Source organism: Penaeus chinensis, chromosome 12, assembly GCF_019202785.1.
Source record: "Penaeus chinensis breed Huanghai No. 1 chromosome 12, ASM1920278v2, whole genome shotgun sequence".
NCBI lineage: Eukaryota > Metazoa > Arthropoda > Malacostraca > Decapoda > Penaeidae > Penaeus > Penaeus chinensis.
The window spans coordinates 7,680,096-7,693,546 of NC_061830.1; the positions used below are offsets into that span (position 1 = coordinate 7,680,096).

The 13,451-nt window shown below is 32.0% G+C and overlaps 1 protein-coding gene across 1 annotated transcript; it reads left to right on the forward strand.

The window, feature by feature from the left end:
* The first annotated feature begins 1,129 nt into the window (after nt 1–1,129).
* Nucleotides 1,130–11,614, forward strand: LOC125030904 (vacuolar protein sorting-associated protein 4-like). The gene is made up of 8 exons (XM_047621242.1): nt 1,130–1,229; nt 6,382–6,493; nt 6,712–6,841; nt 7,080–7,314; nt 7,570–7,837; nt 8,152–8,365; nt 8,771–8,999; nt 10,108–11,614. Exons 1-8 carry the CDS (start codon nt 1,206–1,208, stop codon nt 10,207–10,209), a joined length of 1,314 nt encoding a protein of 437 aa, XP_047477198.1. The 5' UTR covers nt 1,130–1,205; the 3' UTR covers nt 10,210–11,614.
* Nucleotides 11,615–13,451: the final 1,837 nt, after the last annotated feature.

A 13,451-nucleotide genomic window follows, 5' to 3' on the forward strand; every position in this document is an offset into this window, starting at 1 on the left:
ATAGTAATAATAGTGATAATGATAGCAGTGATAATAACAATGATGATGATAATGAAAATAATATTATTGATAATTGTATTGGTAATAACACATAACTGAAATTACTGTAATAATAATAATGATATTCATAATAATGATGATGTTGATAATAATGTAGCAATGGTAATAAATCATTGTGATTAAAAGATAATAATGATGATTATAGCAATAATAATATTAATATTAAAGATATTAACAACCGTAAATTAATCATAATAATAATATTGATGATATTAATAATAGTAATTAGTATTCTATCTTCCAAAATTCCAAAGGAAAAACAAAGTTCACGAGGAAATTATATTCACGTTTTCAGTAATGATGATCTACCTGTACGTCACTACTTCCTTTTTCCTTCATTATCCGGGATTTTTTATTCACCAAGCAAGAAATCCTAATTAAAAAAAAAAGTCTTTTAAATAGAATGGTTAGATTATTGAATCGTACAATCGATTTTTTTTGTCTTTAACTCTCTAATAGCAATGAGTTTGTTCTGAAATCAACTTGAAGGAACATCACTGCATTAAGAATAACCTAGGCGTCGATTTGACAAATTCACGTGACATTTCTGTTGCGAAATAATTCCGGTTTTTTATGGATAAACCTTATGATGATGATTGTCAAGCCATTGTCTTTACTTTTTCTCTTGTTCGGCAACTTCTTCCAATATTCCTACCATGGCAACTAATCATGTGATCAACCAGTCCTCCATAAAAATTCATTCACAAACTATATGTAAGCACCTCACGGCGCAAGAAATTCCAGTCGCGTCAACTTCACAGTACATGCTTACGGAATGATGTCATGCACAGTAATGCGATTCCATGCCTGAAATAGGTGGTTAAAAGAGCCATACTCTTTTAGAAAAGCTAAATCCTTGATAATTATAAAAGGAATATAACTCTTTGGCAATTCCTTCGAGCTGCTGCGATAGTGACGTCATAATGACGTCATTGTGTCAAACCTTATTGTTTACAAATGATAAGCAACAGGAGATCGAATCCTATACTCGTTCAGACCGCGCAATAGACAATCGAAGCTCTACATGCGATTCGCTTTTGTTTTAGGAATACATTCCACTACCAATACTATTTTGTTTGGAAGCTTATACTTTCGACGTATGATTCAGGTTCACAAGAGAGGAGAGAAGGAAAAGGGTTGCAATAATGGCATCTGGAGGGGCCTTGCAGGTAATTGCACACCAGGCGAGGGTGATTTCTTGCCTGGCCGAGTGTTTAAGGAGAGAGAATAAGCACGTGAATGAGAAATTGATTTACATTCGCGGAGAAGACGAGTGGTTACCCAGTGGCTTTCCGGGGTGGGAGTTCTTAGCAATTTTTGTTTTTTTTCTTCATTTTGTTACGGGTATGGGGCAATACCCTTTTCGTAGCGATATTGTCGTGGTATTGTCATGGTAGTTTGTTGATTGATTAATTGTTTGGTAACGTGTGGGCCAAGTTTTCATAGTTGGTATAAGGTATTGTGATCGAAATGTAAATCTTCCTAATATCTTTCTTTTGTGTTTTTGTGATGAATTCCGTGTAATTATTTTTTGGATGCTTTTGTGTTTCCGTTTTACTATTTCTGCCAAATACGTTTTTAAAGGTTAATTTGGGTGTTATGTGTTTAAGGGAATTATTATTTTGTTTAGTCAATTTTTGTCAGTCATATTAGTTAGGTTTTGACATTCCAAAGCATTGAATTGTGAGGAGTATGTATTAACTTTCTATTTAAAGTTTGTACTTACTCTATAATCTTGGCAATTTTTTAGTTTCATACAGCCATCCAGTCTTGCATTTATTATTTCCCTCTTGCAATTATCAACACTGTAATATGTGTGAATCTCTTTGTATTGTCCATTGCAAATGATATAAATAAAAGAATGGCTAATATTTATGAAGTGACCCTATTACTCTAGCCATTCCTGGAAAATCCACAAATATTGATGTTTGAATAAAAAACCTAAGTGATTTGGGGCTTCATCCCAGACCCCTATCCGATCACCGGGATGTGCGGTGTTTGTCGCAACCTATTTTCTTCATATCTGATGTTAATTTTTGCCTAGGCAGAGAAAATCATGATGAATTGGTGAGTGTAGTTTTTCTCTTTGGTTGTTTTAGTGCCATTACATTTTTCTTAAAGTATTACCTGTTGCATAACTTTCTTATTATCAACTTGTGAAGGTAATACTATAGATGAAAAGTATCTCATTTTCAGTCATTCTATTCATTACAGATAAATTTTACCTTGTACTACATAGTTGTGGGAAACAAACTGTACCATAATCTTAAATATATTATTATCAATATAGAGCAATTTACAGTAACGATTTATGATATCACATATCAGTTCTTCCTTCATAAAATTATATTCTTATATAAGCTAGTTTCTTTTTGGGGTTAAATATATATTTAGAATGATTATTATTTTAAAGTACTGGAGAGCTTGATAGTTCCATCAACAGACACAAGTATTTATTGTTTATTTCCATACCTGATACATCTATATCAGCTTTATTTATTATTTTATTGTTTTTATTTATTTTATTTTATTTTTTTTATAATTTTTTTAGCAAGCCAATTTTTTTTTTCATTTTCTTTCCACAATGAACCCAAATATAATTTACTAATTTCCATAACAAGCCAAAGTATATGACTATATTTTCAAAATTCTATCTCATTTTAAAATACCTTTCCTTGTTTATGTTCTCCTTGCTATTTTTTTTATTATGAGCTGTAGGTTCTCTGGTGGTAATTATATCATTTATTTTATGGTAAAATGTAAAGCGGAAATTTTACTGAACCTTTCTTGTCACATTTTTATCGGTTAAAAAAATGTTGATCATAGTATCTTTTATTTTGATATTTGCTGTGATGCCATTTCTTCATGAGTGAGATTCTCTTGTTTTTTTATTATGCCACTTTATTACATTTGCATTGATATATTTTATATGCTCTCCAACTAGGTCAGCCTAATAATGATATGTTATAACCATTTTTAGTCTAGGATTTTTACCTTTCATTTTTTTCTTGCTATGGTAAAGGTTTGTCTTTCACTGACCGATATGACAAATTCATACATCTGCCATAGACTTCTACACCACTGATGCTCTGGCAAAAGCCAACGAGTCCCCACCGCTTATGCTCTGGCAACATAAGAGTTTGTAAATCTCGTAAATAATTACTTTTAGAAATTAATTATCCCAAATATATTTTGCCTGAATATACATAGTTGAGGTTGTTTGCCAAAATGTCAAATATTGTGTTGGGAGTTTAAGAAAATTAGTAAATATAATTATGAGAAACAAAATCCCGTTTGCAAAATCATAATGCAGGGTTTTTTTTTTTAATATTTGATAATTTTTTTGTGTAGGATTGCTGTGTGCCTGTGAGACAGGTTTGAAATTTACAAATTTCAAATTGCAGTACTTCTGCAATTTATCATAGCTCTATAAATAACAAAGTTGCCAAGTTATAGATTCAGAAATTTAAATGTTTTTCTAGAGAAAGTGCTTGTTTAGGATACGTTGCTTTTTTTGTTATCCCATTGAATACCTCATATGTTATTATGGTCGATTATCTTAGAGTAGAACTGCATCAACTGATACTTGTGAAATCCATACTTTATGCTCTGGGCCTGGTGAGTACCAACAGACCTTCGCCATGAATATTCTGGCAAGAAACGGCTTGAACTGGTTCTTTACAAGATGATCTTGTACCAAGGAGATCTCCAAGCTTTATTTTGATAGAATATGATTTGTGTGCATTTGATTTTTTTCTTTTTTCCTCCCTTTTCTTTTATAATCATGTTGACTTGATTTTTATCGATAGTAAAAGTTGATTTTTAAATTTCCCCTGTATTATTAGTAATTTGCATATTTATTCCATAGCCAGCATTGTCAGAGTAGGTGTTAGTAAGGCTTGACTTGTTCATTAATAGGTAAAATGGTTGTCATTCACTCTATAATTTGGATGAGTCATTGTTCTGTATAAATTGTTTAGTTGGAATGCACTCTATATCCATTAGAGTAGATTCATCCATTGTATGTTTGTTTTGAAAAAAAAGAGAGAGAGAGAAATAGAAGAAAAGTTAGTCAGAGGTTATTATTATAATAAAAGAATAATAGAAACTAAGAAAATATTTAGACAGGATTTATTTGTTACTAGGCAAATGTTTTGAAGACAACTGCACATACACTATTGGCCTCATGACAATCAGCATGGTGTTTTTGCCTGTCAGCTTCCAGTAGACATGCAAACTTCCATATATTCTGGCAAGTTCAATTTGCAGATCTCCTTTACAAATTATTATCACGTAAGGAACATCTTAACAGATCATACATAGTGTAGTTTGTTTACCTTTGCCATATCAGTTACTCGACTGTTATGTTTAACTCATTATCATAAACCATCCATCACGGTAAGTTCTAGACAATTTGAACTTTACTTACAAGCAAAAATAGCCCATTTTTAAATCCAGTGTGTGTGTCCTGTAAACATATGCTATTATTTTCTTTGTATTGTTTGATTTGTCTGTTTATTTATGTATTTATTTATTTAGTGAGGATTATAGTTTTTAATGATGTACGTTGATTAGCACTTGCATTTAAGAAAGAAAAAGAAGTAGAATCAATAATTCCACTTTGTGTTCATTTATCTCTCTCTTTTTCTCTCTCGCTCTCCGTCTGGTTACATTCGGCAAAGTCCTTTCACTTCAAGGTTTGAAAATAGACTTTAGTAGAGCTGTCACAACCTTTTAAAATTCTGCTCTCAGCTTTACTTATATCTCCCTGTATCTTTGTGCATCTAGTATATTTACTGAAAGTTGCAAGAGATTAATTCTTACCACCCAAAGGATCAGCTATTGCTGGAAGTTATGTTGGGGAGGGACAATTGTATTATGCATCACACATTTTTATCTTATTGTCCATTAATCTGTACATACCCATTATGATTTAGTTTAGCCCAGTTTGGTAGTTTCTTCTTTCTTCTTTCTTCTTCTACTTCTTCTTCTTCTCCTTCTTTCTCCATCTTGTTTCTCTGTCTTCTTTCTCCATCTTCTTTCTCCATCTTCTTTCTCCTTCTTCTTTCTCCTTCTTCTCCTCCTTTTCCTTCTTCTTTCTCCTCCTCCTTTCTCCTTCTTCTTTCTCCTTCTTTCTTCATCCTCTTTCTTCTTCTTCTTTCTCCTCCTCCTTTCTCCACCTTTCTCCACCTTTTTTCTTCTTTCTTCTTCTTTCTTCTTCTTTCTTCTTCTTTCTTCTTCTTTCTTCTTCTTTCTTTTCTTCTTCCTTTTCTTCTTCTTCTTCTTCTTCTTCTTCTTCTTCTTCTTCTTCTTCTTCTTCTTCTTCTTCTTCTTCTTCTTCTTCTTCTTCTTCTTCTTCTTCTTATTCTTATTCTTATTCTTATTCTTATTCTTATTCTTATTCTTCTTATTCTTCTTATTCTTATTCTTATTCTTATTCTTATTCTTATTCTTATTCTTATTCTTATTCTTATTCTTATTCTTATTCTTATTCTTATTCTTATTCTTCTTCCTCCTCCTCTTCTTTCTCTTCTTATTCTTCTTTTTCTTTTTCTCTTTGCCTAACCGTTTTAGGTAAGTCATAGGTCATATTACAAAGGTTATACCACATTACATAATATTGTAGGTAGTGATTATATAACCTAATTTTGGTACTTGAGACAGTATTACTTCTAATTTTTTTAGAATATGTATGGCTTTTGTTCATTGGAAAAAATAATTTCCCACAAACTAAGTAAATATATTTGTCATTATTAATGGAATTATTAAATCTCTTTATTCAATGCCTTATCACTGCTTAGCCTAATTGATTTTTACCGTGTGATTTGAATTGCAATATCTTAAGGTTACTTTCCTGTGCATTGTCCATTTAAGGTTGTGGGTCAAGACACACTCAGTGGATATTGAGTGTGTCAAGGGGACTGCCATTAGTAGCTCAACATGGTTTGGTTTTCCTAAAGAAGGAATTGAAAGGTTTCTTCCTTCCCCTCTCTCTCTCTCTTATCTTTCGTTCTCTTTTTCTCTCTCTTTGCATTTTTGTGGTTTGTTATGGCATTGTATATTTGTACAATGTTTTATTCCTGTAATTTCCTCTTTTTTTCTGCAGTTTTTCATGTTTTTATGTTGTCCTTTTACTTTTTTCACCTGATATTTAGAATAGGTTTTTGGTGATTTTTTTTTTTTCTCTTTTACTTTCCTATGGCCTACCTTATTTATATAATAAATTCCTTGTTTCAAGGGAATTCAGGTCTGTAATAGTTGAGGATGTTACATATTTTAAGATTAATAAGTAATAATAACTGTATTCGTTTTATTTTCCAGAAAGCGATTGAGCTAGTAACAAAAGCCACAGAAGAAGACAAAAGCAATAATTATGCAGAGGCTTTGAGGCTGTATGAATCAGCTGTGGAATATTTCCTTCACGCTATGAAATGTGAGTATTTGTGTTGTGTCTAGTATTTGCCCTCTGTACAGGTGATAGGATCTTACTGAAATATTAGGAGCATCTTTTGAGACATTGCAAGACAGATTTTATATATATTACATTAATCAGTATCTGAAGTAGGGTGAGTTAGTGGCTAATCTCTTCATATTTTGTTGTTATCTGTTACAAGGGTATCATACCACACATTAATAGACTCCACATTTCAGATGAGGTTCCTAATGAACGGGCAAAGGACACCATTCGCGCCAAGTGCAAAGAATACTTAAACAGAGCTGAGAAGCTTAAAGAACATCTAGGAAAGAAGAAGAAAGCAGAAAAGGCTGGTGTTCCTGTGGGGTGAGTGCCAATCTGAGAAAGGAAAGGAATTTTATATATTGAGGGACCAGTATTAGGTCACTGACCATGTATGAACTTAATTCCCTTTAATCATAACTTTTTATGATGATATTTCGTTCTTGTTTTCCTCGTAATCAATTTTTAATCATCACCAAACTAAATGGTATTGTAACAAGTTTTTTGTAGCATCTGCATCATCAGCTCATCATTATTAATAGTATTATTATACTGTAACCAGAAAGAAGAACAGCAAGGACTCAGATTCAGATGAAGAGTCAGACCCAGCAAAGAAGAAGATGGAGTCAAGGCTGGAAGGAGCAATTGTGGCTGAGAAACCCAACATTCGCTGGGATGATGTGGCTGGCCTTGAAGGAGCCAAAGCTGCCCTCAAGGAAGCTGTCATCTTGCCCATTAAGTTCCCACACATGTTCACAGGAAAGAGACAAGCATGGAGGGGCATTTTGTTGTTTGGGGTAAGAGAAGTTGATGTCATTAGCATTAATTAAGATTTGGGCACAAGCTCATTGATGTAAACTTTAGAAACCTCTAAAAGATGGGAAACTACAGTAATTCCTGTGCACTTTTGTTCTTCTTTCAATGAATTGTCGGGTCTCCTAGTGTATTTACACATCTCAGAATGAGAGTAACCATATTTGTCCTCTAAGGGCAGCAATGGCTACTGTATTGTATATGACCTAATTATAATTTTTGAATTCTTTCTGTTGCAGCCTCCTGGTACTGGTAAGACCTTCTTGGCCAAAGCAGTTGCCACAGAAGCCAACAACTCTACATTCTTCAGTGTCTCATCAGCTGATCTCGTATCCAAGTGGATGGGCGAGTCAGAACAGCATGTGAAAACTTTATTCTCAATGGCTCGTGAACAGAAGCCTTCCATTATCTTCATTGATGAAGTGGACTCACTGTGTTCCTCAAGATCAGAACAGGAATCTGAATCTGCTCGTAGAATTAAGACAGAGTTCCTTGTGCAGATGCAGGGTGGGTGCTGTTTGCTAAAGAAGGCTATGGCTTTGTATGTCTGATGGATTGAAGTTCATTATTTTTTACTCCAAAAATGTATTCATATATCTCTTTATATATTCATATATTCTCAGGTAAGAAACGGAAGTAGGTTTTTCATAGTAATGGTACATTAAAGTAACAGACAATTAATTGGAAGGATAGATTATTTCTTATCACTACACATATCTTTTTATATGTTTAAATAATTATGGCAAATTGATCCAACAAATGTAGCATTTTTTGCAAACCAAAAAAAATGAATAAAACACTCATGAACATTTGTCTTACAGGCGTTGGCAATCAGAATGATGGCGTGTTAGTTTTGGGTGCTACAAACATCCCATGGACACTTGACTCTGCCATCAGGAGAAGGTTTGAGAAGAGAATCTACATCCCGCTGCCAGAGAAACATGCTCGCAAGAACATGTTCATGCTCAATCTTGGAGACACACCCCATTGTCTCACAAACGAAGACTTTGACTATTTAGGTCAATTCACAGAAGGGTGAGTTCAAAATGCTATTGTATTTGTCATCAGGTACTTACTTTTTGTGTTGAGTCTGTTTCTCTACAGCCATATCCTTGTTTCCTTACTCTGCTCCTTTTGTCTTCTGCTTCTCTACTTCTCATTCATATTTTCAGCCTACTTCTCTGCATCATCATCGTCATCAATAATCATCATCACCATAATCATCATTATTATTGTCATCATCATCATCCACCTTTATCATCTGCCCTGCCTTTACCATCTTAATCTTTTCTTAATCTTTTTCTTTTTTTTCCACTACCTTCCCATCCATATCCTCCTCCTGTGCAAGAAGAAAAATAAATAAGTAAATAAAGAAAATAAGAAGCAAAACAAAAAGGAATATCCAGAAAATGTAAAACTAAAATCTCTCTTTACTAATAGATTCTCAGGTGCAGATATCAGCATTGTTGTGCGTGATGCCTTGATGCAACCAGTGCGCAAAGTCCAGACAGCAACCCACTTCAAAAAGGTCGCAGGGCGGTCCCGTGATGACCCCAATGTTATTGTTCACGATTACCTAATGCCCTGTTCCCCGGGTGATCCACAAGCTTTTGAGATGACTTGGGAGCAGGTGCCCAGTGACAAGTTATATGAACCTGAAGTGACTATGGTAAGTGTTTTTTTTTTTTTTTTTTTTTTTCTTTCTTTCTTTCTTTCCTACTTCCTTTTTTTTTTGTAATGTAAATGGGAAGATTTAATCTGCAATATGTTTGGTCTTTTATGTAGAATGTAAAGTAATTTTTTTATAGGTTGTAAAGGATCTATGTAAATGTTGTGATTTTTTTTTTTTTTTTTTTTTTTTTTTTTTTTTTTTTTTTTTTTTTTTTTTTTTTGTAATGTAGATCTCTGTCTTCAATTTTGTTTATTGATTTTAAAAGAAAAGGCCTATATTTTTCTAAGAATTATTGTCTATTTTTTTCACCTTTAAAAGTGATGTTTATATTTGATATGATGTGTCCTTAAGTGTGTGAAATTAGAAAAACACATTTTTAATTTTTTTATTTATGTATTTATTTTTTATTTAAATAGATTTTTGTAAAGTTTGATATTATATTACACTAAAATCAGAGAGATATATGTAGTTAGTTATATTATACTTCTAATCTAGATTTGGTTCACATCACAATGTTCTATGTAGTTTTTTGGTACTCAAGGAAAGAGCACTTTTTTCTTGAAATTTCAGTGTTCATATTAATAGTTTATAGAACTTGAAAAATACGTTAATTTATATATTTTAGGTGCTAATAATAACAAGAGTTTAATTTTATACAAAATCCTGGTTCAGTGAGACAAAATTGGACTTGAGAAGCAAAGAAAGAAAACAAAAATTAACAGAGAAATTTTAAAAACTGTATTTGCTTCTGACGTGGACATATCTAGATGCATGTATCAGAACTGAATTGAGTTTTCTTGTACTGGTACAACAAAACAATATGAGAACTATGAAAAAAATGGAAAGAATAAATGGACTTTGTCTAGTGTAGAGACATATTTGAAAAAGTCACCAGAACTTTTGCATGCGTTTCAGTTAGACAAACTTTTAAGAATACAGTTAATGTAGAAAACATAAATGGAAGCAGAAATAACAATTTTTCATTTATTAGGATATGAAATGGAATGATAATATTTAATATTTACATATCTTGACATTTGAGATGAGAATAATTTAATAATAGTATTCACAATTATAATCACCTTTGTCTCTCCAATCTCACCAGGCTGATATGAAAAGTGCCCTTAACGACTGCAAGCCCTCAGTAAACCAAGCTGACCTGGACAAGCTTCGCCAGTTTACAGAAGAGTTTGGACAAGAGGGTTAGGTGTTGTGTGTCTTGAGAAATATAATATCTTTTTTATCCAGTTCTGCATTTTGCATGAATATCGTCCATTATTACTGAAAGTCCAGGAGAAGGAAGAAAAAAAAAAAAAAAAAAAAATTAAAATGAACAAGAGACTCTCTGAAACAGAAGTATAGTTTATCTAGTACAAGTATGACATGATTAGTTGGTTATCCAGACATACATAAAGTGATTACTTAAAGATAAGAAATTGTTTTATATGATTATATTCACCATTTCATTCACTATTACTTAGATAGCATTACAAAAGCCTTCTGAATTTACATATTTGCCTTTTTAAAGTTATTTTGCATTATTAAGATGATATATTCATTCATACTAGTATTTTAATGTTTTGTGTGTTTACATTAGTTTGTTTTATTATTCAAACCTTTTTTCTTATCATTAATACTGGATAATCAACATGTTTATAGGGCATACATTGGCAACATACATCACATTTTATAGACTTTTTTCTTTCTTTCTTTCTTTCTTTATCTAAGGTTTCTTCCCTGTTTATTTTATTTCACTAGTTCATACTCGCATACTCACATAAAGAAAACACTACACAAATAGACCTTGTTTTATAATTATTTTACAAAGTTCATTTACCTTTTTGGATGGAAAATTGAAGGTGTCAGATTAATTACAAACATAATCATCTCATAATTGCTTGTATATTTGTATGTATCTTAACTATTTAGTCTCATAACAGACATGCTCTTGTTGATTCAGTAATAAGTAAAAAAAAGAAAAAAAAAAGAAAAAAAATGTATCAGGGTTGTTTAATGATGGTCTTAGTTTAGTTCCCACTGATTATTATTAATTTTTCCCATTTTATGTAATTTTTATGTATCTTCCTGACTGAGGAGAAACAAATGAAATTGTAGTGAGTGCAGAGTATGTGATATTTATCTTGATGGTTATGTAAAGATTTTTACTTTTCTGTGTGATTTCTTTGACAAAGAAAAAAAAGAAGAAATTAAATGAAGTCAATGAATAGAAGTGTTTACATGTTTTTTGTAAGTAATATTAGTTTTATTTTTATGTACGTCTCATCAGTAGGTAATTTTATATGCAAGACCATCATTATGTCATAAGTGATTATTTGTAGAAATGCAGAGCAAGTGGGTCACTAAAATTAGCGCTTTCAGTTCAATTCTTTACAGTTTCCATAATTACTTAACTTGTATATAGCAGTATTTCAGCTAGGCTCTATGTTTAGGTGACCCCACCAATATATTGTAGGTCTTATTTACCAGTGGTTAGGGTAGCTTGTGTGATGAACAAGAGATGCTTGTTATTTCATAACACAAAAATGTATATGAATAAGAGAATTTAAAGAAAAATGTTTATGTAACTATGGTTAAATAAAAATGAAAGACTAGCTGGTTGTAATCATTGTTACAGTAAAACTTTTAGAACAAGAAAAAAGAGAACTCTACATTATGACAAGGAATGACCAAACCATATCTTTTTCAAATGTTCTACCCACTGTAGTTCAGCTGAAGGAATTGTAGTTTTCAATTTCCAGATTTTCAGTTCTAGCTGAAATACTGCAAGTTTTGTAGTTGTTCTTAGACATCCAATGTTTAAAGTATTTGTATTTTGTTTTGAAGAATTAGTGACTGAAGTACATTCAGGATTGGTGATTTTTTTTTCTTTTGTGCTTCACACCAAAACCCAACCACAGTGAGCAGACACTTCCAGAGTTAGGACACAAAAGTGACACTTGATTTTTGTATGATACAGTTTATGTTGTACTATGAAGCATGTAATGTCTTATCTTTTAAGTATTCATTGTCACCAAGAAGAGAGTACCTAGTGTGGTTTTCATTATAACAAAACCTAGATGCTAGAAAATGAGAAAGGAAGGAGAACTGCAAGACCTTTTTTGCTTGATGTCAAGAATACCCCTGATGATATTGAAAAATTACTGGATTGCCAAAAATAGCAGTACTGTATGCTTGATTTTCTGTCTACAGCTACACTGACATGTATTCTAAGATACATGGACATAAAGGTAACCATGCATCTCAGCCTTGTAATTTGTACTGGTGACACAGATGCCTGCTTAAATATGATATAGACATGCTCACTTCTGTATTTTAAAAGCTTTTTTTAAATTTGTTTTTTATATATCTGACCAACATAAATATACTATACATTATACTCTTTTATAAATGAAAAAAAATGCATCATTATGTAATGCTCATGGTGTATTTTTTCCTCCATGCATCAAAAATACAACCAAGATCAAGTATTTATTTAATGATTTAAGTAACAGTCTGCTGTGAGCATTCAGAGAATGTTATTTTAAGCCTCCATGATATTGCTCTGCATACCATCCTTAACAATTGGCCAAATTATTTTAAAGAATAACCTGCAGACAAAAATCATTTGGAACATACACAAGAAATATACACTGTCCTACTAATTTTATCTTTTATCTAAGTTTCAGATAGGAATGAAGTAATTCTCAATTTATTACTATTCTGTATCCCAGTCAATCTAGACTATAATAACATATGTAAATACTAATATCTAAGCCAAGTGCTGCCAAATGAATGTCCAGTCACTTGGTCTATTATGTAGATTTTTTTTTTTTTACTACATTGAAAAGCAGGTAATTCTTTACCCTAACAACCCTAACAAGGACTTCTTTTTCTTAAATCCCTTAGTAGACTCAATCAGTCCCAAATAAATCCTCATATAACCTTGTGTAAATAATTAGCAAATTAAAATTACTTTGGTAATTAACCCAAAATGCATACTCATTTTAAATATATGCTTCACTGTCTAACTTGTGACAGTTATCATTATTGTAGGAATTGTGGACTTGTCTGCTGCCTGTGACTTTATTGTGTGTGCAGGTTTGCTTGCCTGTGTGTTTGCATATGCAATTTGCATCCATAAATGTATGTGCTTGTAAACACATAAAACAATCTGTGATGTGATGAGAACAAAAAAAATCTAGTAATGAAAAGAATTGAACCTCAAAGCTAATAAAAGAAGTTTTCCTTCAGTTTCTTTAGAAGGTAAATCAAGACCATTGTGTGATACCATTTCTAACTCCTGAATTCTCAACTCCTATATTTACTTTGGACATTTCTCCATGTAGTTAATGAAGTGTGACACATGAAGACATGACAGTATGAATGACTTGCTAGTTAAATAGTTGTTGGTATCAAGGATGCAATTTTTTTTTTTTTTTTTCCAAGTTT

Bases quoted from the DNA above. Each gene is read 5' to 3' on its own strand.
- LOC125030904 (XM_047621242.1), top strand. From the start codon at position 1,206: ATGGCATCTGGAGGGGCCTTGCAG. The intron at 6,494-6,711 runs GTGAGTATTTGT...TCCACATTTCAG, and splicing joins TTTCCTTCACGCTATGAAAT to ATGAGGTTCCTAATGAACGG. The intron at 9,000-10,107 runs GTAAGTGTTTTT...CAATCTCACCAG, and splicing joins ATGAACCTGAAGTGACTATG to GCTGATATGAAAAGTGCCCT.